Source organism: Euwallacea fornicatus, chromosome 7 (genome assembly GCF_040115645.1).
Source record: "Euwallacea fornicatus isolate EFF26 chromosome 7, ASM4011564v1, whole genome shotgun sequence".
Classification (NCBI taxonomy): Eukaryota; Metazoa; Arthropoda; class Insecta; order Coleoptera; family Curculionidae; genus Euwallacea; species Euwallacea fornicatus.
In genome coordinates this window covers 5803379-5828542 of record NC_089547.1, presented here as the reverse complement: position 1 = coordinate 5828542, position 25164 = coordinate 5803379, and the positions used below count along the sequence as shown (strand labels likewise).

Genomic DNA, 25164 nt, shown 5'->3' with positions numbered 1-25164 from the left:
ATATTTATTAGTAAAAACAAACATAAACTACGCATCAGCGAATACCACCCCGATACCGTTTGCCGCCATAGATTGACGAGAAGAATAGACCTGCCGGCGTTTACGTAACAAGTTCACAGATGGGGCCACACATAAAAATCAATAAGTCGTTGAATGTTTCAATGGATGGTTAGATATGAATTACGTTGTTTAACGAGGTATTGCTCCATAACCCCCCCCCCCCCTCGATCGATTCATTGAAATAAAACCAAAACTTCTGGCATAAACTTTTAATATCTCTGTTAGTGTAGTCTTTTTACATAGAAAACAAAGGCGCCTAAACTCAAAGAGCCTCAGATGATTTTAAAAGTTATTTATTGCAATACTTTTTTTGTTACCTAAGCTGGATCATCTGCTTCGACGAAAATATACATAAAATATCGACAATAAATACAATACGACTTTCGTACAAATTATGTATAAATTAAAAATCGAAGTTAATATATTTTGACTAAACGAAGAAGAGATTTTGATTTGATCGCAACTCCGTAGGCGCAGTCTTGGAGATGGTCGATTATCAACGAACAACTACCTACCATCGTCATTTCATCTGTGTTTTGATTACGCAAGTGCAACGCGAATATGTTGAAACTAAAACGTTTCCTGTTAGGTAGAGTACCGCCAAGACTGGACGAAGAAAATGGAATTATGCAAATAAAATGTATGTATTTAAAAATAATATAATGGTATAAGGTGAAGGTATGATCGGACACACTTGTAAAAAAAAATGAGAGCACATTTCGAAATCTTAGCTTTGGGCAGTAGCCGACACTTTGGGGAAAACTATTACAACAAACAACAACAACAATAATAGCCCTTATGCATATAAAATCAACCATTTTCGAAACATTCTTATACTTTAAATCGTAACAAACCCAGACGACACGAAACGTAAAATAAACTCACAATAGTTGGCAAATATATATTCTCGCAAAGAGCTCTCCAGTCCAATAAATATTATTTACAATTACAGGTAATGTTAAGACGAGTGCCTCGAGTCTGCTGTTACAAGAAATTAACGTTTAACTATAATAATAAATTGAAGGGACATTTACAAATTGCGCCCTAAATGTTGTTTGGCAAAATTAGTGTCTTGTCTTGGTGGTGGTGATGGAAACTGAGACGGTTAACTTTGAAGTAAAATTCATAAACGGATTCGATATTATTGATTGAATGTGAGTAATCGAGTTGTTCTGCTAGTGAAATACGACACCGTAAACTATGTCGAAACGCGAGAGTATCGCAAGAGCAAAATGGGAAGAAGAAGGAATCGCATGGAATGGAAGTATATTGAGAGCTCTTGACAAATTCAAATTAGGAAGAATAAGTTAAGATACCTCCAACACCTAATGATCGAAGACCCGATAAACGTTTGTGATCATCGACGGACCCAGGTAATAAATATAAGCCATTTGCTAGAATTCCTTCTGAAGGTTGTTTCTATTATTAGAATTTACGAGAATTTCAAGCCGAAATATGGATTTGTATCCGTGTAAAGGTTTGCTTTGGTCGTAGCAAACCTCACCGTGAGTTTTGCGATGAACGTCGGTGATGCGTTTTCACTAAACTGCCGCATTTTTTTTTGTTTTATTAGATATTTTCCAAACCTACGGGGTCGTTGTGGGGATAAATGTTAGACGAGGAATTTAACTCTAAAATTTTTAATGCGATCTCATTCCTTATAGATATCGTATCGTATTTTTTACGTTTTTTGGTGAATCTCATTATAATTTGAACTTGATCTTTTTGTATGTGCGGACGAAAAAGGATAATGAACGTACGGGAGATTGAATACGTTATTATGTGAACGCCGTCAAAAACGTTTCAACGGGTGCATCAGCGAAAATTCCCATCTCGTAAAAGGAGATAATAAAATTTCATTGTCTTCATCGACTCTTTTCGCACAATTTTCACGGAATAAATCAACTGTGAATTTAAATAATTTCAATGGCTTAAAAAAAATCACATACGTTCTAAATTGAAATGGAAAATACGCCCGTCCAACTAATTTTTTTATTGTGTTACTTTTATCGATGGTGAAAAAAAAACCAAGAGAAGTTCCATTTACTACCACGAACTGCTGGTATTGCGTAACACGAACGTATTCAAATCAAAACGTTCGTGATATTTTTGCTTTTATTAACACATGACTAAATTAACAAACAACCGAATTACCTTAGGTTTCTTGGTGCTAATATCGGGGATTAAAAGAGCGCTTAGGCACGACTAATTTTGCCAACGCCTGCCTGATTTTTCTTCGCTTACGTCTTCGAATTAAATTTTGGAGCGAGGAATTGGCAACAATACTTAAAAACACCACAACGTTCGGGGCCTGTCACACTGTGTCCTCGTTCGCGCTCCCTCAGTCTATTATCAGTTGTATATCTTGATAGCTTTCTCCAGGTAATTGAATCGGGTTCGTTTCGGAGCCTTGTTTACGTGGTCCAAACCGAGCCAAGGTCGCGGACTACCGACTAAAATGAAGAAACATATACTTATTATGATGATTATATATATATACGTACAATTGGAAAATTTGCGAAAATTCATCACTGCAGATTCGTTTTTTCTGCTGTTTAAAAACATTACCAGATTAGAAAGTTAAGAAGGATGTATTATAATAAGACTGATTTCCGAAGGATGACGTGGAAACGTTTTTAATGACAAAAAAACGTGTTTACTTACCTTGTGACGCAGGAGGCTTAAAATCACTCAAGGTAACGATGTATTCGTCCTCCGATATTCCTTGCGATCGTCCCATGGACACTATAGAAAATTTAAACTTTTCCCATTCTTTTTCGGGCACAGCCAATTTCTTTTGAATTCGTTCTAGAAATTTAAACGTTAAATTTACATTTCGTACTATTTGAAGTAACAATGACTACCTTTAACTTTACTAAATGGTTCCCCTTGCTTAATTTTAATAAGAAACGGAATTCCAAACGTCGAGAAGACGTCCTTGTGGAAATGAGCGCACGAAACGAGCATTTCTTCTTCTGTTAAAACTAATTCCTCTCTAAAAGAATATGCGTAGTTTAGAAAAATCGCTTGTAGTTTCGACGCAAGTAAATACTTAGGAATCTCCTCCACCCTGTAAATCTTCGTTTGCGCCAACGATTCCAGTGGAGTGTCTTCCTTGGGGCCCATTGACAATTTGTTACAGTTAATTTCGGTTAATCTTAGTTTGCCCGAACTATCTTCGCTAAATTCTATTTGTTTCTTTGCCTCCTCCAACAGATCGGCGACGGTGCCGTTTTTGTTCGGATAAAGTATCAGCTCTTTTTCTTCTTTCATGTAGGGGCCAACGTAAATACATTTAAATTGTTTCTTATTCTCTAACTCGTTTACTCGGATACTAAGTTGTTGGTAAAAGATTTTCTTCGGGACTTTTGGTTTACTGAATACTAGAAGATCTTTCAGGGTTCCCTCGAACGTGCAACGGAGCGGATGGCCTGGACTGTCTTTGTAACTGTAAAAGAATTTTGGGGTCCGTTATTGTGCGAACGAAAAATTGTTTGTATTTTTTGTTTTCAATTGTTTTCGAAAAAATGTTATTTTTTTTTCTATTCGTACGATTAATATGTTAAGTGACTTTTCCCACCTTTTCTTTCTACGACGGAATTTAAAATTCCTTAGAAAGAGAAGACTCAAACTTACCTCTGAGATTTAAAAAATTGTAATAAATACGGATCTGTTCCTACTCTTTGTGCCACTGCCCTTGCGAACTGATCATAGGTCATCCTTTGTGATAATTCCATCGTAAACCCTTGATCGTTAGGTATCGTTTTATCTACGAACGTGACTTCCACCCGATAAAAAAGGTCCTTATAGTAATCTATACAGGTGGGCAGATCGGAATTACCGTCTTCGCCGACTTTCTCGAATATTAAAATATCACCATCCATTAATTCGTCTAAAATCTGAAAACAGAAAAAATGTATTCGTTTTCGTTTATCTTCGCACTTACATTACGTACACTTACTTTTTCTATAGGATCGTTATAATTATTAATTTTCTCGATCATATTAGGCCTGACTTCCTCGTAAAGTAAGAGCAAAGTGTCCGGTGCAAATCCCGCCCTCTCGTTGAGCAACGGCACGAGCTCGCTCAGTTTCCCGTGAACAGGGACGTACGCGTGACCGCAATAATGAATTTTCTTTTGCTTCGGGTCGTACAGCTTAAAGAACAGCATCACGTCGTTCTATAACGAAAAGAAAACCAATGTCACCATTTCGGCACGAAAAACGATGTTAGCCTTATCTCCTTCTCGCTCACCTTTTCAAATTGGGGAAGACTGGTTAAACCAGACTCGGGAGGCAATAATTCGAGGAATATGTTCCAGGGATTCACAATTTCGGCAGCATCGATAACTGGTTTATGAAGGTCGGCTTCCAAGTCCAGAGCGCCCGGCCTTATCGTTTGATTTGATCTGATGCAACGGATAATTTTGCGATAAAAGAAAATGTTTAAAGGGTACGCTTTTGAAGAGCACCTCTGAGAGAAGGGCCAAGGACGCATTTGCTCGGGGGGATATTTGAAGGCATCGGCCAGCATTTCCAACATTTCCGCAACGGTGGCCTGTTTGCGAATCTTGAAAACTCTAAATTGAGCGTGCTCGGGATCGTATAGGTCGTTCCCTTGATGGCCGTCAAATTGGTCTTCTAGGAGGACCTGAAAATTTTACACAGCTTTGAAAAGCGTAATTTTCAAAAATTAAATGTCACTAAGATTCTATAATAAAATGTAAAACGGATGGAGAGCGCCGTTTCGGCTAAAACGTGAAATTCTTCGATTCATCGATGAAATATGGCGCTTTTTGTTGGCTTCTGTGAATTCTTACTTGGATTGTCATGTATAAATGAGCTTCATTTCTTTCTTTCCTCCTCACTTGTTCCATTCTTTTCTCTTCGGCCAATCGATCAGCCAGTTCACTAGGTATGTCGGCATCTGTGACCTGAGAATAAAAAAGCATTAAAACGTCGATCGGCAAATGTGAAATCGACGTACTTCTTGTAACACATTCGGTAACTCTGAATCTCTGATGTAAACCAACATATAGGCGTTCGTGCAGTGTTTCACGTTCATCATGTTGATATCCTCATCTTGACCTCCGTAATTATGCTCTATGGCTTCGGCTTTGGAACACCGCGACACTACGTCGTCGTCAAACTTGCACCACTTGCCATCACCTAAGTAACCAAATTTTTAACCTCGAAATAAATTTAAAACCGCTTTCCACCTCTGGGGTTAATGAAAACTACGTAGTGTCCACCATGATTGTCCCCACTATGAACCAGCACCGCGTGCAACGTGTAGTTGGCCGGATCGTTGGAGTCTTGTTCCTGAACGTATTCATCCAACTGAATCCTCTCGTAGAATTCGAACCTAAAGTATTCGATGCAAACCGAGAGGAAAAAAAAAATATCGATCGATTACCTGTCATTAAATTTGACCGAGGAGTCAGTAATTGGGTCATACTGAAAACGCATCAGGTGCAAATGCAACACTGGAGGAAAAGAGGAGAATATCACACCTTTTTCGGCTTCCTGAAGTCCGTGCTCGCCTGCATCGTATTTGTTGTCTCCCTCCAAAGTCTCTTTGGCAATGTAGTCTTTAAATGATTCATATACTACAAAAATTTTTTTTATTAATAATGAAACAATCCACTAAGCTGAATCTTCGACTTTGACGTTTGTGACTTACTATTTTTTTTGCCTTTAATATTTAACTGAATATCGTAGAAAGTTTCCGAACGAGTGCTCGAATAGTCCACATTTTTACACCGAATGTACGAAAGCATTTTGCCTTCGAAGAGTTTTGGGACTGTCCCCTCCACACACGTGCCCTTCATTTTGCTTTCCAATTTGTCCAGAAGGACCTATTGTAGAAATGATAAGCGTTAGAATTTAAGGATTAAAAAGATGACTTACCCTTAAAAATTCCTGAACGTCGTGCTGCATAAAAGAATCCAGGGTTTCCCAGCCGAAACTTTTGGTGAGTTTCTTGGTTCCCACGGGTTTGTCACAGAACTGTAATTCGTGAAACACCCGTTGCAAGGCTAACGCGACCGATTTCGTTGAATCGTCGGACTCCGTGGGCATTTTATAAACTGCTTTCCTGAGCTGATTCGTGAAGTATAACGTTTGAAGTAATGAGTTCATGTAACACGTGGCACCTTGATTTTTCAAACCAACGTAACCTTGAACACGGAAAATTACGTGCGAAATGTGAATTATTTGAGTACATAATACGTATAACGTCAACTCACCAGTGTGTTTCTTACTATCCCAAGAAACGCCATGAGGCGCATCTGCCGCCACGTGAACTTCCAAAGTAATGGAGTCGTCTTTGATGTAACCCTTCTCCGAGTCTAGGACGTCGTTCCAGGTCATAAAATGTGAGAATCCCCAATCGTTTTCCTGGACACCGGATATCGATTTAATTCATAGGATACAACCAAGAGACACATAACAGGGTGTGAAAAAGCGCAAAGCATCTACATCAATTAAAAAGTCTTCGACGGCCTTGGGTTCAAATCGTTCGATAAAACCTAAGTGTAAATTGGGATTCACAGAGAAAGTTTTTTCATTGACCAAATTAAAGTTAATGTGCAAAGAAACATGAATAAAATAAATGACAGTGTCAAACACGAATTTCAATTGTGTGACCTATGGTAATCCTAAAATGTTTAAAAACCTCACTTTCTCTTGTTAAAAAACAATCCCCAAGCACCAACGCGTCACCCAAACCGTCAGAACTTAGCGAAAATTTCTTTAAGGATGAACTTTAAAAATCTAATAAGAAAGAATTATAAAGGGTTATTATCAGCTACTACCTGAGCACAAGACTCAATTGATCCACTCAAAATTGGGAATTAAATCGCGAAAAAAAAATTATTTATGTTATCGAAAAGTACATTATTACCTTAGAATAAAATAAGTGCTGAATCTTCCTGGAAAACATCTCGACGTCGGGTCTAACGGATAACAAACGAAGCTCCGCGACTGCGTAACAAGACCATGAACTGGACTCACTTTCTCCATTACACTGCAAGAAGAACCCCAAAGACCTCTGCGAAGTCCTATCTTGACTGTGACTGCTCCGGGGCATCACCATAATTTTCCAGGGTAGGTTGCGTACAAAGGTGGGTGACGACAATATGGAGTCCTAAATTACTTTTGATAGAGATTTGGAATGGCAATGAAAATGGAAAAATACCTTTAATTTACTGAAATTGGATACAGTGAACCGGAACGTAGCCTCGCTACGAGCTTCGTCTTCTTCCATATCAGCATCCTGTACGGCCATATTGGGGTCCAATTGGGGTCCTATGATCACTTCACCGTTTTGGGTTTGATCCATTTCACCTCCTCCGGTGTCCGTGAAGTAATCCATATTGTTAACTATTGAAGAAAGAAAAAATGGAGTGTAGAGAAATTAGGTAAAATAGGTGTGCTTGATCAATGATATTAATATTATTTAAAATAATTTTTATGGTATAGAAACAGATAAATAGAGTGCTTAAGCGTATGTGGTATGTTCGGAATCGGTGGAGGTGTTGGTTTATCTCTTCTTGGGGTCTATCTTCGTAAGAGTAATGTCAAGGATCCCTGCCTTGGTATATGGAGTCACATTTCCGAATTTGAACTTGCAAATAATCGGTCGCCTATTTCAAACTACAATAAATTATTCTTTAATAATCTATGGCCTGAATACAAAAAAAAATGCAGTCGTGGTTACAGAGTCAAATAAGTAATTGGAAGTGTTTCTTGATGCCATCACTATTAACTATTAATGTATTAAAGAGTTCCCGAATTTATGCAAATTATAACATTGCCCAAACAAATATACCTATATCATTAGTCTTCGTTATGCAGTGTCTGGAGGAGTTTCTTTATAATGGCAAATATAAGACGTAATTTGGGAACACGAAATTTAGGTATAAATGAAATGTATGATTTGTAAATTGCATTCTTTCACCGAATAAATTATTGTTAAATGTTTATTAGAATAACAACTTTGACAGAACTGTATTTGTATTTTGACCTTACTAAGGCAATCCATTAAATTATTTAATAATTATTAGTATTGGTCTGTCGGCTGACGTTCGTAAAAGCTTAGGTTGCAGATTGAGAAGCCAAATTTAAAAAATTCAAAGATACATTCAGAATCATCTGATTCAAACCATTACATAAAATGCTCATCTCACACTGATCTGGGACCATTATTAAAAACAGAACAATTACTCGGTTCTACTTAGTCTCAAATTCTCTGACTCAAATATCTTCAAACTGCTGCTTTTTCAACAGATATTTCAATGTTAATATTCCTAAGGTTTTTGTGATATTTAGCCAAATAATATGTTAATATGTGAGGAAATGATTTTTCTATTATGTTCAGGATTAAAACCATATTACTACCTCTCACATTTGCATTAAAATTATTATTTAAAATGACAGGATATGTTCCTTGAAAGGTAAATAAAATAGGACCTTGTGGGGCCTAGAATTGGAAGGTTGGAAGCAAGTTAGAAGCAAGTTAGAAGCATGTGGACCATGAAACATTTAAAAAAAGTTATGTACCTAATTAGTTAGTTTCACTTCCTGAGATTAATACACCTTCATTAGGGTTTAAAAAGCAGGAGAACGTTCCCATAGAATAATTACCCAAAACAAAGCTATGAATTTGAAGCACAGCACACACAAAATTCAATAATTACCTGATTGATATTCCTTATATCTAAATCTGTTTAATAACCCTAAAAGCCACTTTTTTGTTAGGATATTTCAGGAAATGTTAAAAATTCTGTGAACGATTCAATCTTTCCCTAATTTAAATCGACAACTCTTTTAAACCAATGTTTCTGTCAAATGTTGTATCAATGAAGATATTTCTATATTGGTTTTTGTTAAAAAATTGTGCACTTTCCGAAATTCTAATTATAGAAAATGAATATTTTTACCAAAAAACTACATAATGACCATTGTCTGGGGCCATTTAAGTGACGACGGTATGACGATAGCTTTTGCACTTGCAAAATCGGACTGAAGTTGACAAATGTCAGAAAGCGCTGTCAGAGCTCAGAAGGGAATGGAATGAGGTATTATATGGACGATCATCGAACGTTTTATGGAGAATTTCCTTATGGGAGAGACCCACCTTCTTGGGTGTCCATTTCTTCGACTTCGTATTGGTTATTTGGAGGGTTCTCCTCGTTCTTCCTGAAGTGCCCCGTCACGTGGTTCATTATCGGCGAAGATAAAGCCGGGGGCGCAGACTTCGACGCACTTTTGCCCTTTTTCGAGTTTAATGTCGCCTGTTTGTCAGCCGAGACCACACGGTAACCAGCGTTATTGCCGTTATACGGGGTATTCTTCGTCCCGGAGACTGAAGTAGTCAATTTGACAAAGTGCTTACTCGCGATGCGCCCAATGTCTGCTATTTTTTTGCACCCTCGGCGCGAGGGAAACGCACGAGATACATATATACGCCTCTGTGAAACGGTCCCGATCCTTTTCCCTTGCGATACGTCCGCCTGTTACTTATTTATCACCGTTTTTCCGTGCCGATACTAAACTTTTCGCATTAGAAAATAAACAAAATGGAGGCATTTTCTATTCATTCTCTTCACGGCCTTCCCTCCGTTCAATTTTTTTATATGATGGGTGACAGCTTTCGATTATTGTCATACGTCGCGAGAAGAAATCTGTTGAATATGCTAGTGGCGGAAAGATGGCGACAATTTCGATAAAAACTTTGAATAATTATTATAGGTAAGATTCAATGTTGTAAGTTTAAGTATAACACAATCTCTAAACCCGAATATGAATATGAAGTGTTGTAAAATTGAAGTGATTTTTAAAAATTAACGAAATATTCTAAAATCAACAAGGGTCGATGAATGTATATTCAAAATATTATTAATGTGCTCGTTTCGCTCAAGCGATGAACTTGTTGCAAAATTGGATGAATAACTAAAAAATACACTTTCATTATTAGAAACGTATTTGTTATAATTTGGTGGGTGCTGCTCGCAAATGAACCTCTCGAGAACACCCGTCCCTAGACGTTCTTCCTCTTATGCGCCATCTAGTCGACACTAAAATGGATTTAAACAATAACGTTAGGTCGACACGTAGACAGACGTCAAAGTGATTTTAAAACTCCTGACAGTACAGTTTCAGCAAAATAAAATGTTTTAAAACCATAACATAAACATTGGAATCTGAATGTTATTATTTTATTAATTGTATTAAAACTATTATTTAAAGTTAATCATTGTTCAATTTTAAAATGTCTTTTCCTCTCCAAAACAAGAAAATGTTCCCCGCCAACCATAAAACTGTCTTCGTATTGGACCACACACCCTACTTTGGCATATCCTGTGAAAATCCCATAGAATTCGAATTTCTAAAGGGCCGATCTCCCAGTTTTATCCCCATGACCCCCATATCGAAGACATTATGGACTTCTAGTGTGGAAAGTGCCATAGAATATTGTAGAATTGTGTGGGATTTATTTCCAACTGGAAAACTGGTAATAAATATTTAATTTAGCTATGTGTTACCTTAATTGCAAAGCAAAGTTATAAGAAAAGTAAACTGTGCCATGTAAGATTTTCAATAGTACCACTCAATGTGCCGTTTAGTGATGTATAAATCTGCCATAGCACTAGATGCACCATAGCAATATGTACAAATTATTATGTCCAGTTAGGAATTTATATTGTATAGATTGTTTTATATATGTTTCCACTATGATGGATACCACAGAATGATCTATTAAGAAAGTGTATGTGCATGTGGGTCCTTCATATATCTGATGTTAAGGTAATGAAAGGTGTGGAACTTTTAGGTAAGGTTCTTTGCCAGTGATACAGTGGCTCATATTTTAAATTCCTGGACACCAACACAGCAATCAATTAGCCACGTAAGTTTCAGGGCAAATTATTTTGACAAAAGCAGTGCTTTAATCCTTAATTCCTTCTCAGATCATGAACGGTTACGCTTTAATAGGGGTCCCTCCAGCACCTCCTTCATTACGATCGACGCCTCCGCCAGATTACACAGTGTTGCATGGCTTGAGAGCTGCCGTGGAAGGACTTTGTGAGCCTACAGAGTATCAATTGGAGAAATTCAAAAGTGATGGTGGGCAAATTATAAATAGGTACATATTCCTTCTTGATTATAAAGGATAGAAGAACAAAGTTGATGGTTTTGTAGGTGTAGAGTTATTTGCATTACCTCAGCTAGAGATAATGAAAGTATGAACAGATTGGAGGAAATTTTTTTGACGGTTTTAAATCAGCAGAATAAAATTGTGGCAGGTAATGAAAAGTAGGTGCAAGTTGTTTTGTTTCAATTGGATATTGGTATGGTTAAGATTGTGTTTTAGCTTACTACCCATCCACCACTGTCATTTGGTGATAATAAACACTTTTCCAGTGAATATGGAATCGTCGGTAAATAATCATCCTCCCAAGAATGTGAGTTCAAAAAATTTGTTTCATTTACTTATGTACACTTATTTCGATATGTTATAGCTGTCACCAATATTAACTACTGAGGTGCACTCTATTAAAGCTCCACTAATTCCAAACAAATTATCTACTCTTATTTTGGATCACTATGATTTAGCAAGCACAACAGTCACAGGTAGGAAAAAGACAATATTGAATTTAAATACGTATATTAAAAAAAAATAAACTGAATAACGACATGGAATTGTTGGCTTGAACAAAGATGGTTTTTCCTTCGTTCCTTCGTTCGTTGAAACGTCGGGAATTTTCTGGGAATGGAAAATCGTCACAAGATAATTAACGTTTCTATATAGGAAGGATTTATTTACACAAGTTTTAAAGAGGTTCTTGTTAATGTTTTGGTATTGACGTTTGCGATTAAACATTTGTGGGACATTAAGAGAAACGACCTAAAAGATTTACTATATCCTCCACAAGTCGCATCGCTTTAACGTGAAGTACTGATTACTAGGAACGTAATTTTTCAGAACGGCGTTAACCATTTACTGGAATCCATGCCTGAAAAAATATAATAATTATTTTTTAGTCTTCCAATTTGAATTAATAAATAATAGTTTTCCCGTATTAACTAAAGGTGTCTCTTAAGTGTCCTCCAATAATTTACATCTCTTTTTGGTTGTGCAATTTCCTTACCATCGAGTGTACCTTCCATAGGTATTCCAATGAAGGAAGAACAAAACGCTAGCTCTTCGGCTAATTACGACGTGGAAATTTTCCATGCCAGTACTGCTCATACAGCGATTTTCAAGAGCAATGCTTCAGATTCAGCAGCAATTAGAACTATTAAGGAGGGTATGGAGTATGAAACGGTAAGTTCTAAATACCACAATTCCAATTCCAAATATCTGAACTATTTTTGGGTGGTAAGTTTTATTTTTTCTCACGACAAATCTGGTTGAAGTCGGTCAACACGCATCTGTCGGTTTAGGTTACCTTGAAATGGTGTACCCCTCGAGGAATGACGGGCAATGAATTACAAAACTGCACCTCCGTGCACCGCATTACACCTGTAGACGTAAATTCTAGACCCTCACTTTGTTTGATAAATTTCCTACTCGGCGGTAGGTCCGTAATGTTGGAAATGCCCCGGAAAGCAGGTGGGAAAATCACCAGCCATTTGTTGGTGGCCCACGGTGGAGAAATTTTTATTCACACTCTCTGCACCGCTAGGTAGATAGATGTCATCAGTTGTTTGTTGCAGATTTTATTATTTGATGTTTGTTTGAAGATCTGTGTTGGAAGACCCGCCCTCTGTGTCGGAAGGCTGTGGAGGCAGAGTTACAGATTATAGAATTCCTGATTTTGGAATGTTGATAAAACAGAACACTCTGCTCCCGATTAAAATAAAATCACCCGGAGAAGGTCTCAAACCTTTAGATAAAGTCAGAGAGCGTTTAAACAGGCACACTAAGTACTGGCCTTTAACTATCGGTTCAACGTTAATATTTAATCTCAAACAGGTATTTAAATTTTTCGCTAATATCTAACGTGGGTTTGACTGACAAACTTTGTATTATAGTATATTGATCCTTTGCCGGCCTTGATAGTCAAAGAAAAGCTTACTGACGACGAAGTGTTTGTTTGCAATAAGGTAATCTACAACCTTATAGCCTTAGAATCAAAGATGGAACCCCTGCACCCACAAAATATTGGACAACGAGTAAAGGGACAAAAAAGAGAAGAACAATACAAAGCGATGTGGAACGAGTTGGAAAATTTCCTGAAAAACAATCTTCACTCGGATAATCACAAATTGGTTTACCAATGTCTGTTGGACTGTCATAAATTCAATTTCGACGACGACAAAGGAAGTGAGAAAGTTGATTTGGATGAGGCGTTAAATCAGCTTGATAATATTGGTAAGCCACATAAATGGCCGTGTTAATTTCCTCTATTATAGGGTTCGAAATTAATTCTTTAGGTCCCTCTAAAGTCGAAAATGCTCAGCGCGCTTCCGTAATAAGAGCAACAACAGACAGTCCAATGTCTCCGCCACCTCTTGCAAATATTACTCCCGCATTTTCACGACAAGGTTCCACTAAAGGTTCGATTTACAGCTCCCAAAGGACTCTGTACGAAATATTCAGACACATGCAGGAAAAAGTATGGATTGTGAAGAGTTTCGATGTTGGCCATAAAGGGGGGGGATACATTAAAATTATTAATTTATTATTTTTTTTTAGGGACAAAACAACAGGCCAGAATTTGCTGGCAGACAGGGAGGTAGTTTAATAGCCAAATTATATCCGAATTTAAAGACTGATGACAGAGACAACAGAGGTGAAAACGCTATGGTTGTTGAGTAGGCATTTTAGTATGTAATGACATAATTAAAGAAATGGAAAAAATTATTAAGTTAAATCCATAATACTACAGAAGGTGGATATCTCCAATTTCTGTTTCCACGAATATCGAGCTACTACGAATAATTTGAGAAAATAAAGCCGCCTTCAGTATTAATTAATACTCTTTATTAGTTAAAAAATAAAATACAAAAATCCATCAAGTAGGAATGAACATACGAACTAATTGGAAAGAATGACTCTTCCATCAAATCTTTAAACAAAATCAAGTTAAGTTTAATATATATTATATGCAAAATAATAACTTATTAACCTTAGAGATAGAATATTATCAGCAACAAATAATACGAGACTATCAAAACTGTTGCTATTATTATGTTCAAAGGTAACACTCTCGTCTGTCTCTGTCTAAAGGCATATATTACTAAGAAATACGTTCTCTTTCGTTACGACTCTCACGGTATATGCAAGTAGTACTTACATAAAACTATATGGTTTTTCTTTACTTGAAAGGTTAACTCAACCACAGCAAATGAAACTAAACGTAACTCGCATATACCGAGGGAGCGAGCGCAGGCGCAAAAAGTCGCAAACTTCCGTCACTGGCGTTGTCCTGTACACATCCTGGATAAAGTATATAACATCGTCGTGTAATGGTTGTAAACCTAACCTTACTTCGTAGTCGCATAAAGAAGGGATTTAACTCGAGGGGGGTGTCGTCACTTGGTCTCCTCACGCACCTTTTTTGCTGACGGAGGACCGTCGACCGCGTTGTCCAGCGGCCGTTTTGATCCCGCGAATCCGATACTATTCGAGTCTTCGTCCTAAAATCCCCTCCTTAATAAGCAAATAATTCTATTAGCCTATTAACAAACTACAACCTGCATAGAGTCTTTCGTGGATTCGCTAACACTAGAGGCGGAGGCGCTGTTCTCTCCTAAGTCGTCTGCGGAAATAGCAGGACTTCCGTTATCAGTGTCTGCAAATGAGGCAGTGGTGTCTCGAGTGTCTTCGTCGAGTGCTGAAGCTGGTACTGCTGAGGCGGGCGTTGATTTACCGTTTAAGGGAACACCACCTAGACGAAAAAAAAAAGATAATCAAATATAGATTATTTACAAATATGTTTCCTTTTTAAACGTCATATATTTTTAAATTGATTATTTCTACATGTATCTATTATGGGTAAATTATTCTACTTTTTGTAACGCCTCGTATACCTACATCAAGGATTTTTTTTTACACTTACCTGTAGAATTACTTTCATCTGAGGTAATCGTAGCGTCGGCATCTAAGGAATCCCCGTTTTGGTGTAGGGCCGATAACGACTGGATGCTAGTTCCGTTTTCAATTTTAACATCGTCTAAAAGTTCGGGCTTGAGATCCGAAACAACGAAATGCGTCCAAATAGCCAGCTCCACTTTGTGTGGGGACCACCGCGTGGCACCGTTTTTCCGCTCCGCGTCCATGTTGAGTCGCTCCGCCACCGAATCGATGTGCTGCGCGAACTTCAGGTACTCTTTGGTGGTATAGTCGATGCCCTCGATATCCGGAATGGCCATCAAGCATTCGTCGGCCATGAAGGGAGCTGATTCTGGCGAAGCTGCTGCCAGCAGTGCTGCAACGACCAAGTTAACTATATAATAGCAAGCGCTAATAGTTCTGCCCGGAGTCATAATAATAATTGCAAACATATATGAAATTAAAGCAAATAATTGCTGCCTCAGTGTTACGCCGTATACCATGTCATGCTGCTGGTTATAGCTACCTTTCTATAGGTATATCTTGTCTAAAGCAAGGTAACCTCAATGTGAGAAGCAACGAGGTTTTAATATGGGGACAAAATAAAAAGTGCGAAGGTAGGAAATAATTGGCGAATTTCTTGAACGTTCAATATTTAATAAATTCAGTTCAATAAATTGTAGCTCCACATTTATATATATGTACATATGTATATTCTCTCTGGTAATTCTCTGTTGATATAAATAACTAGTTAACTTTGGCACAGCTCAATATCCTAAAACCTTTTGTACGGGTGGTGGAGTTTGGTTCTTCACGCGAAGATTTTACATTAAATTCTATTTTTATTGGTTAATAAATGTTGACAATCTTTTCCACAGTACAGGCGTTATAATTGTTTAGTGCGGAACGACCTTTATCGAGAACCTTTTCCAGAATTAAGGAAGTATTTTGCGAATTTCGAAGAATCTTTTGGTTAAATTTTTTCTTCAAAAGACAGATTCGAGGCATGTGACTATCAAAAATTAAATGCTACAACTCTGTTTTATTGGCGCTCTGTCTTCCTCTTACGTTCGCTAAACCTGCCGATGTGAGATCTATCTTTCGTCAAATATGTATGATACGTTCAAAGTCTCACTTCTAGAATTCAGACATCGTTGTTCTCTATAACATCATGCCAACACGCGGCTGTTCTTACGCAAATGGCCCTCGACTACGAACGAACACCTTGCTCGCCTGGGTGTGCAACCGGCATCTTGGGCCACCTTTTGCTTCGCCTCTCTCGGTGCCTGCCAACGAAACGAAACGATTCTCGGTGCTTTTTGTAGCCCGCAAACCGAAGGTCGATCTATTCCGACTTGGAATATTCACGATCTACGTGCTCTCTGATCGACAACCGCCGATTTAAAACGTAGAGAGAGAACTTGGTCTAATTTCCTTTTAAAAATTGAACACAGTTGACAACGTGCGCAATTTTTTCCTGTCTACGATAAACGTAGCATGTAAAAAGCTACTTACGTTGTTATCTTTACGAATTTTTACAAACAACTTCTTTAAACTTACCGCTTGCCATTGTGGTACCAACTCCTTTCAAATTCCCTAAAGCGGTGATGGCCTGTTCCAAGTTAGGTAGTTTCTTAAAAGCCTTTTTCGTCTCCTGCATGACCATCCTGGGTGTGTTCACTTTGACCAAGTAACTGAGCTGTGGGTAGAATTTTCCTCGAATTTGTTTCCATTTCATCGTCATTACTAGTTCTTCGTGGTTCATGTGGGCATCTTTACCTCGCGATTTGATTTTCTTGGGCAGTTCATTTTGGTACCTATAACACGACAATTCTTAAGTTAAAGGTTGTTTTCAAAACAACTTAAAGAAATCTGAAATAATAAAAAATATTTTTCTCAATTTTGCTGAATTGTTGTGCTGATACGTATTTATTGTCATTGTATGAAATATAATTTTTTTTCTTTTACAATATAACACGTTTAATTTAAGCAATGACAGACGCCAGACAATATGGAAACAGTCTAATGAAAATGATTAACCACCAACAAGGTGCAAAAAAGAGTTTTATAAAATTTATGAAGTATGATTCAAAATGCGCCATAACAGACATTATTTTCCTATAACGAATTACCTGAAAGAATGTATTCCTAATATGACCTTCGAAATTGTTCCAAATTGTGGAGATGAGGAATAAAATTCTAGTTTAATCTAACATCAAACTGGAAAACAAATACTGTTTTTTTTTTACCTTCGGTCAAATGAAGTTTTTTTTTATAGGATGGGCAGGCAAGGCACTCTGTATAATATGAGCATGTATCGCTTCGTCGATTTTGTTCTGACACATAAATCGAGAGCAAACATACGGTTACATCTTGCATTTTAAAAATATCGGTTGAAGAACAGAAAACGTATTACTTTCCCCCAAACAAGTGAGAATGTCCAGTTGTACACCTTAGTTTTAAATTCGACCTGAGGTTGAAGTCTTGGATTTGACCGATGTTCGATTGTTTATGTACCAAAATTTCCAGTTTAACAGCAGGTAGAGTTCAGATGAACGTATACAACCGAACCTTAATGGCAAACAAGAGTGGGAGAATTTAATTGTAGTTTCGGTCAAGCATTTGCTGCATAACTTTCCGAAATACGAATTATCCTCACATCCTGAGGTGTGCATTATTTCGTCGTGTTCTTAGAACTCATTATCGCAATACATCGGAATATCCCAAATTAACTTCGACATTTTCATCTTATTTGTCACTTGAAAATTTTACTTATAACCGCAGATTTCAAAACTTTACTATTTGTGAAATTGACCACGATCGATCGTTGAAAAATTCAACTTCCCCTATCAACGCTTTTGGTCTTTAAAATGCATTTCTTTAACGTAGAATAAAGATATTTCACCATTAGTCAAGTGATGAGTCGTGCTCTATTAAAAGCCATAAATTGATAAGATAGTTAGGCGTTCCATCTATCTACCAAATCCTCTCGAACGCTGATAAGACTTATCAGACTGTTCCAGTTTCCAGGTGCGCATATTATTTTATCCAGCAATATTTATTAGTAACATCTTATCAAACGGTTATTAGCTTGCAGTGAATCGAAAACCGGTACGAAAATACTTCCATTCATTAAATCCATCAGGAAGAGGAAATTTAAAATACCGTAACCTTTACATAGATCACCTTGCCGATCATAATAATGAATAGTGGTTCACGAGTCCTACTTTGACCGCAAATGCAACATGAAAGTTGCTGCACATGAACGTGTATTAACCATAGAAAGGAACGAATCTCTATTACGCATATTATTCTATTGCTCATAAATGAAATTAGTCAGACATCAGATCTGGTTTTAGTATTTCCATTGACTTATTCCCGTAATATGAGTCAGTTCCTTTCCAAACTGCTAACAGACTGGTCACCATAAAACTGACGAAGATATACATGGTTTGACGTACAAATGTGAAGCAAGTACGGTTTAGATATTTAAGCTAAAACGGATAATGAGCTTTGGTCAGAGGAAATGAGATGGGTCGTTTATTCGTCGCCAACAGTTGCCAAGCCATGAACCATCTGCGGTCGGCCGCGATGTTTCCTGCTATGATCATCGGCAGAAACCGGTAAAGCTGTTGAAATATACAGGATGTTCACGCATGACAGGTCATCGCTCAGCTGCTAAGGATTTTAACGAACTTAACCTGACCTTTTTGTATAGAATTGGGATCAATGTAAGTTGCAGCTTCGAATGTTTACATTAGCACCGCATGTATGCGTAATGAGTGAAATAAAATAATCGCAAATAAAACCTTGACACGTGAACGAGAACTAAACGTAGGAACGAGAATCTCCCAAAGACCACCTAAATACGTCACAGACGGCGGAAAGTGCAATAATTTTTAAATCAGCTGATTCCATTGGAAGAGAGAGTAAATAAACGGCGAGTGTGGTATAGTATTGCGTAGCGACGTCATTTTTAGATAAAACGGTACGTTTAGATTTTATTAATAGATTTATTTCGAGTCTTTGTTGCGACCGACCTTGACCCAGAACCTCATAAACACGTTTTGCACTGGAATTCTAATTACCTTTGCAGATCGGAACGCGCTTACGAGAGTGATTTCTCGCTTTCGGTGAAACGTTCTTTGAATGATAAGTGTGGACACGGAGTCGGTCTCCAGATTGGTGTATGCGCAATCGACTTAGTTATTTGTGTAATGTAATGTTAGCGGATTACAGATTGCAAAGTGAATTAAACCTATTGGGTGCGTTTAGTGACATTACTTCGAATCTGTTTATTAGAAAATTTAAATAAATCCACTTTCAAAGACACGGTGGAATTCATGTTGTGTACCTTCTTCGCTTGTTGCAGTGTTTAACAATATACAGCAAGTCATTCACGTATCACAATGCTGCTTCTATAAGAGTTTAGGGGATAATATTCCAAATTATCAAGAATCTTTGCAACAAAGAATCCATCATGGAATTAATATTTTTCATTTTACTGTTATAATCTTAATCATAAAGTTGGGAAAAGGGGTACCCCTAACAAAACGAAAGAACTAATGTTTCTCTATAACACAGTTGGAAAAGCGATAACCCGGAGAGCTAGTGGTTGGTGATCCCAACCCCAATCGAAAGTTGTGGAGTTTTTTATTGTACTTTAATTGCTCTTCCTTAAATTTTCTATTTGAAGTTATTTCCGTTTTAATCCGAATTTCTTGTATTTTTTTTTCGTTAACAAAGGTTCCCATGACTGAGAACTTTAATTAGGAATTTGTAAGTCATGCGTAATAATTTGTTTAACTGGTACATGTCTCTATTTTGCTCATGTCCAAAATTATTGCTTTATAAATCAATAAAACTGAGAAAAATTAGAAAAATGCCTCGAGGAAGACAACAGATAGGGCACCATTATATTGAGTCATTATGCAACATCAATTCGTGATGACTTTTTTGCAAATGCCAGCTCTACGCATGCATAAAATAAAAACAGTCTGCTCAAAAAACAAGTTATATATAATAACTTGAAGAAAAAAAAAATAAGATGGCGTTAAATCTTTTTAAAACATAAATATCAAATTATTGTTTGGCAAAACAGGTCCAAGATTTAAAACTCATTCATTACACCAACATCTTGTTATTGATTGAATAAACATTATAGTAAACAGTATAGATTTCCAATTGGATAAGGATACTAGAAACTTTGGTTATACACGATATCATAGTGTGACACATATATCACAAGAAAAAACAATAGAATCAAAAGAATAACAAAAGCAGTCTTGTTATCCTTTCCTTCGAAAACATGTGCACATCGCGGATTATACCTCCTCCCCACCACGGGCGACTATTCGTCGGTAAAGATCAATCAAAATTCAAATGGCAAAAGGCAGCAGGCGGGATTTATTTGAAAGTAAACAATGTGGATACACGTGTGTAGCAAGAATTCTTCAAATTTCTAGGGCGATTCACGGTTTCGAAGGAAAAATATCGGCTCGAATCAGGGACACGTAGTGTGCTTTGTCTGACTGAACGGGAACCATTTTGAAAGCGACGACCGTCTTTTGTTAACCAAGTGCTTTTGCCCCGTTTTCTCAAAGGGTTTCGTTGAATTTATCGCGAGAAAAGTGTTTTTGAACTACCACAGAGTGCCACAGTGACTGAAACTTTGGAAGGAATATCGATAAAATGGGGAAAGGAAACGGTGCGGTCCGGCCATGATGTCGTCACGCGATTTGTTTGAAAATTTCACGCGAAACGAATCGTAAATTTGTCAACTGGCTGCACGCGCGTATCAAGGATGTTCGCGGGGGTGCATAGACGACAAAACCCACTTAAAGACCAATGCAGGCACTCGCTAAAACAGTCGAATAACGGAGTTCATTGACACAGTGTTGTCGCACTTACGGTACTTACCAGTTGTCTAATTTGATGAGTTCTTCCGGCTTTTTCGCCTTGTTATCAGCTTTCAACCTGAGCGCCTGGGGGTACAGCTTCAATACTTGCTCGTACTGCTCGCAGGTACCGTGCGTGAAAAATTTGGCTGTCGCTTTTGCAGTCGCCATGTTAGTTGTTCGCGGACTGAAGTGCCGTGGCGAACTGTCGGCCCGACACAAGTTTAACGAGGGCGACGTTGCCGTTTCGATGACGATGTATTTCGTTGCCTGCTCCGGTTACTACATTTTCCTACCAGGGACGAGCTAATATTTGACAATATAATTTTGGAAATGGTTCAATGGAAATTAGTTACTTTCATTGGAAAAAATTAGATTGGAAGCCGATACCCAATTACCACGCTAACATGGTTTTTATACAACAAAAGGTCCTTGAAAATGCCAGTCTGCTGGGCACAGGTTATAAGATTGAAGATTGAAGGAGCTCAAAGGCACTACCATGACACAATACGTCAATTTTAATGGAAACGTATTAGTTGACACCTGTCAATATTTTTGTCAAAATCTTCGAAACTGCATATGTATATCAACGTTCATAAGAACGTGAAAGTCATAAATACTCAATAATCGCGGTGTGTAAAACATTTTATTCATTACTAGATTTAATTAGATTTTATACATTTCAATAAACTCGCCCAAATCAAGTAGAAATTATATCCAATTAACAAAAAATGAGTGTTGAATCATAAAATTAATCATGAGGTTTATTTGGACGTTCGTTTACATGATAATCGGAAGTTCAACAGTAATGGAACAGATGACAAGATTGTGATCGACTTCTTCATCGCCTTTTTGCATGTTATGACTTATAAAATATATTGTAAGAGTTCTTTAACAATGTTCGAAGTGCTTTAAAGATAAAACAATATTATAGCACTTTAATACGTAGATTTCGGTAAGAGTGGAAAGAATTTTAAAGTATTTTAAAACATGTGAGATAGATAATTTAAAATTAACAAGTTTAGAATTATATTTCCGCAACGACCAGACTGAAAATGCACGTTGACTTTCAATTACCCTATACAGGGGTATAAAAATGTTTTTTTTTTAATTTTAAAAAACTTACTATATTTTGATTTTCTTTCGATTTACATTTGCATTATTTTAATGTGTTTTCTTCTATTTTGCAATATGTTAGCATGCACGTAGTTTACATAGACAAAAATTGATAGACTAATACCAAATATATAATATATCAAGTGCAAAACGCAAAACATAACGTAGAAGAATTGCATAGAGCGTTGAAAATGTATGAACTTTCGATGTTATTTATTATGTACATAATATATATGTATATGTTAGGCGGTATATAAACGATGATAGGTATAACCATAAAAGCAATATCCAGGGTTACCTTATGCATTATCCACCGTATAAACCGAGCAAATCATAAAAATTATATACGTTTTACCTCAAACAACGTGGTCAAAAATTGTCAAATCTTTGCTTTTCGGGAACAATTAGTTATGGCGGGAATATTTATTCGACCATCTCCACATTACTCTCATACCAAAACAAACATTATCAGGCTATGCTTCTTCTACGAAACGCTCAAAAGGAATAAAATAAAATCAGATAAATGCGCTCATGTAGTTTCCCACAAGCAGTTTGTTTACAAAAACCCGCATTGTTGCCAGAATCAAGGACCGAATCTACATAACTCGCGGTCAATTCAGTTGACACGCATCAAACACTTGAAAAGAACCCCTTATTATTAATCTGCCTTTGAACAGTCTCGTTAATCTTTATCATTTATTTTGAAACTGCCACTATATCTTATGTACGTTTTTTCTATGAAACCACCTTAAAACCACCTGGGGAGACTATAAAAAATATGCTAAAACTATAATTTACCAACAAATTAAAAGCAATAAACTCATTAGTGCCCACAGTCCTTTCTGCAAATATTCGCAACCCAGAGTCCCCCTGATCTGACGATACCACTTCACAGTCGGCAACGTTGCCTAATGCATACCCCCGCCACTTTTTGAACGGATGGCGCCACCGGGCTCCGGCAAACCACATTTGGTACGACGTTGCCGGCTCCTCGTAATCGGGGCTCTAAACCACCTGTGGGGAGCCGGCTCCGGGCCTGCCGGACTAGTCCGGGGGCACGGACGCCCACTTGCGCCCCCGAACTTAATTGAAGTGTCGGAGGATTGCATTTGGAGATGCGATTTTGAGTGACAATTCTAAGGGGATACCGAGCGGCCGGCACATAGTAGGCCGATACCGTTTGTCGGATGACGTAAACACGAGGGACCGGACGATTCGGAGGAGAGATGAGATTCGAGTGTGCCTTGGCTTTTACGAAATGAGAATGATGATAAATATTATTATGGGAGGAAAGTTTTGATTTGTTGTTGATGAGAAACCAAGAGAGGTAATTCTCGCGCTCATTGCAAATGGGAAAAATTCGTTAATTGAAAATAAATGAAGCTGTCGTATTTTCCTGCCTAACTTGAAAACAATTGAATAGTGAATTTAGGCATATAGTTGTGCGTCAAAATGACAAGTTACCTCACAGACGTTCGATTTTTATATATTAAGAAAGAAATATGCAATATGATCTTGATAGCGGTTATTTAATCAAGAAAGGAAATCGATAGTTTGACTTCGTTTCAGTGTAATATTGATACGTTAGATGAACCGAACCTTGGTTACTTGTCTGAAGCTGAATTGCGATTGTCATTACTAACTTGTAAAATTCAAAAAGCAATGCTAGCATTACGATGGTTTTAGATAACGAAAGGAAATGGTCGCTTTTTTCGATTATTTTTTTTTATTATGACATGATGTACATGATGTACAAGATTGAATTTTGAAAATAAGATGAAAATGTAATTTTAATGGCGACAATTTCATCATTAGTGAAATGTCACGAAAAATATTGATTTTTTTTGATCATCTTTGTTTTCTTATGACGTTCCGTGACGTATGTGATGCATAATGTTGCTGCACGAATTTTCAACACAGGTAATGAAACGTGATACTTTCCTTATTCTAGATTTCCACTTTGATTATTTTTCATTCAAACCACACTTCGCACTTTCGTTGTTTAAGAGAACAACAATAAACTGACGAATTCATCAACCACAAAACGATTGTTTACTGTGATTTACACAAATCAATCCATCTATCCATTAGACTACCTGCAGCTATAATTGCGCCTTGTCAGACAATGCGGCACCGACAGTCCTACAAATCCGGGCCAGCGAAATGAATAGAGATGGAAGATGTTGATTGGAATAATTATTACATTACGCACACTTGTTTGAGTTCAAGGAGAACGATAATGGTTTATTAATGAACGCGTTACGTAAATTACATATATTCACGTAACGGGGACGAAAGCGAAGAAGCTGCCGGATTTGAAGCTTAATGTGGGAAATTGTAAATACATATGCCAGTTTCATTTTTGCTTGTTGAGTATTTCTTCAAAATAGGGGGTTGTTGAATAAATGAGTGAGTAATTCTGATACAAATAAATAATAAAATGTCATTCAAGGTTACGATTTGGGCGTTATTTACGTTTCGCAACGAAATAAAGTAGCGACCAACTTTTATGGTTCAGTTCGCCGATCGAATTCGAATTCTATGAGTAGATGTTCAAATTATCCTCGAACTTAAGAATTTATTATAATTTTGTGATTTTAATGATAATGTAAATTTGATATAGCGAACCATACTTGAGATTTGACTCCTATGGAATATGAAATGCCTTTAAGCCCACATATTACTCTCTGTCTCAGACCTTCAACGTAAATTATGTTGATTTCCAGTTCGATTAAACAGAGAGACAGTGAGAGAGAGACGCACAACGGAGATTACCAACACGTGTTTTATTGTTTTTGTTGCCCTCGCTTTCGCTCCATTCTCCATTGATAAAACAACCGTCTCGATAGTAAAATACCGTACACCGGAATCCCCCCTTTTCTTGGCTTTCAACTTTTTTTCTTCCGTTTCGAATAGCGTTTCTCGCACGTACTAGTATACTCAATGTTGTCCATGCCTTATTTGGACCTCCACCCATGCTTCTGCTAGTACCCATAAAAATACCAGAATAGAAGATCCGGCAATGGAGAAA

General features: G+C 37.3%; 3 protein-coding genes across 5 annotated transcripts; 1 reads left to right on the top strand and 2 right to left on the bottom strand.

The window, feature by feature from the left end:
* Window positions 1-254: 254 nt before the first annotated feature.
* Usp7 (Ubiquitin-specific protease 7) lies at window positions 255-9689 on the bottom strand. 3 transcript variants are annotated; one of them, XM_066283450.1, is made up of 18 exons: window positions 9199-9689; window positions 7258-7442; window positions 6964-7206; window positions 6308-6458; window positions 5970-6238; window positions 5743-5917; window positions 5476-5668; window positions 5279-5424; window positions 5047-5228; window positions 4880-4993; window positions 4532-4710; window positions 4315-4468; window positions 4016-4240; window positions 3697-3959; window positions 3113-3508; window positions 2925-3055; window positions 2725-2868; window positions 255-2513 (listed from the first exon to the last, which is right to left on the bottom strand). In XM_066283450.1, the coding sequence occupies exons 1-18, from the start codon at window positions 9284-9286 to the stop codon at window positions 2413-2415; spliced, it is 3339 nt and encodes a 1112-aa protein (XP_066139547.1). In that variant the 5' UTR covers window positions 9287-9689; the 3' UTR covers window positions 255-2412. The 3 variants fall into 3 exon arrangements, with proteins under 3 accessions (XP_066139547.1, XP_066139548.1, XP_066139550.1); XM_066283451.1 differs by having other exon boundaries at window positions 4022-4240; window positions 9199-9688; XM_066283453.1 differs by lacking the exon at window positions 9199-9689 and adding an exon at window positions 8759-9031.
* Window positions 9690-10178: 489 nt separating this feature from the next.
* asun (integrator complex subunit 13 asun) lies at window positions 10179-14755 on the top strand. Its single transcript, XM_066284500.1, has 12 exons — window positions 10179-10575; window positions 10894-10968; window positions 11030-11205; window positions 11262-11375; window positions 11434-11524; window positions 11582-11693; window positions 12233-12387; window positions 12507-12748; window positions 12807-13038; window positions 13098-13437; window positions 13500-13681; window positions 13762-14755. Exons 1-12 carry the CDS (start codon window positions 10333-10335, stop codon window positions 13882-13884), a joined length of 2085 nt encoding a protein of 694 aa, XP_066140597.1. The 5' UTR covers window positions 10179-10332; the 3' UTR covers window positions 13885-14755.
* Window positions 14028-21762, bottom strand: Amun (protein amun). The gene is made up of 5 exons (XM_066284501.1): window positions 21040-21762; window positions 16681-16937; window positions 15128-15496; window positions 14763-14956; window positions 14028-14705 (listed from the first exon to the last, which is right to left on the bottom strand). Exons 1-5 carry the CDS (start codon window positions 21186-21188, stop codon window positions 14601-14603), a joined length of 1074 nt encoding a protein of 357 aa, XP_066140598.1. The 5' UTR covers window positions 21189-21762; the 3' UTR covers window positions 14028-14600.
* Window positions 21763-25164: the final 3402 nt, after the last annotated feature.

What these genes read in the sequence shown, in the direction of transcription:
- Usp7 (XM_066283450.1), bottom strand. Translation starts at nt 9,286, where the DNA reads ATGAACCACGTGACGGGGCACTTCAGGAAGAACGAGGAGAACCCTCCA. An exon ending in TACCGAATGTGTTACAAGAA is followed by an intron (nt 4,994 to 5,046) that starts GTACGTCGATTT and finishes TTTTATTCTCAG; the next exon opens with GTCACAGATGCCGACATACC. An exon ending in CAATTTTTTAAATCTCAGAG is followed by an intron (nt 3,509 to 3,696) that starts GTAAGTTTGAGT and finishes ATTCTTTTACAG; the next exon opens with TTACAAAGACAGTCCAGGCC.
- Amun (XM_066284501.1), bottom strand. Translation starts at nt 21,188, where the DNA reads ATGGCGACTGCAAAAGCGACAGCCAAATTTTTCACGCACGGTACCTGC. An exon ending in TGGTACCACAATGGCAAGCG is followed by an intron (nt 15,497 to 16,680) that starts GTAAGTTTAAAG and finishes TGGTCGTTGCAG; the next exon opens with CACTGCTGGCAGCAGCTTCG. An exon ending in AGATGAAAGTAATTCTACAG is followed by an intron (nt 14,957 to 15,127) that starts GTAAGTGTAAAA and finishes TTTTTCGTCTAG; the next exon opens with GTGGTGTTCCCTTAAACGGT.
- asun (XM_066284500.1), top strand. Translation starts at nt 10,333, where the DNA reads ATGTCTTTTCCTCTCCAAAACAAGAAAATGTTCCCCGCCAACCATAAA. An exon ending in ATTGTGGCAGGTAATGAAAA is followed by an intron (nt 11,376 to 11,433) that starts GTAGGTGCAAGT and finishes ATTGTGTTTTAG; the next exon opens with CTTACTACCCATCCACCACT. An exon ending in TAATATTTAATCTCAAACAG is followed by an intron (nt 13,039 to 13,097) that starts GTATTTAAATTT and finishes TTTGTATTATAG; the next exon opens with TATATTGATCCTTTGCCGGC.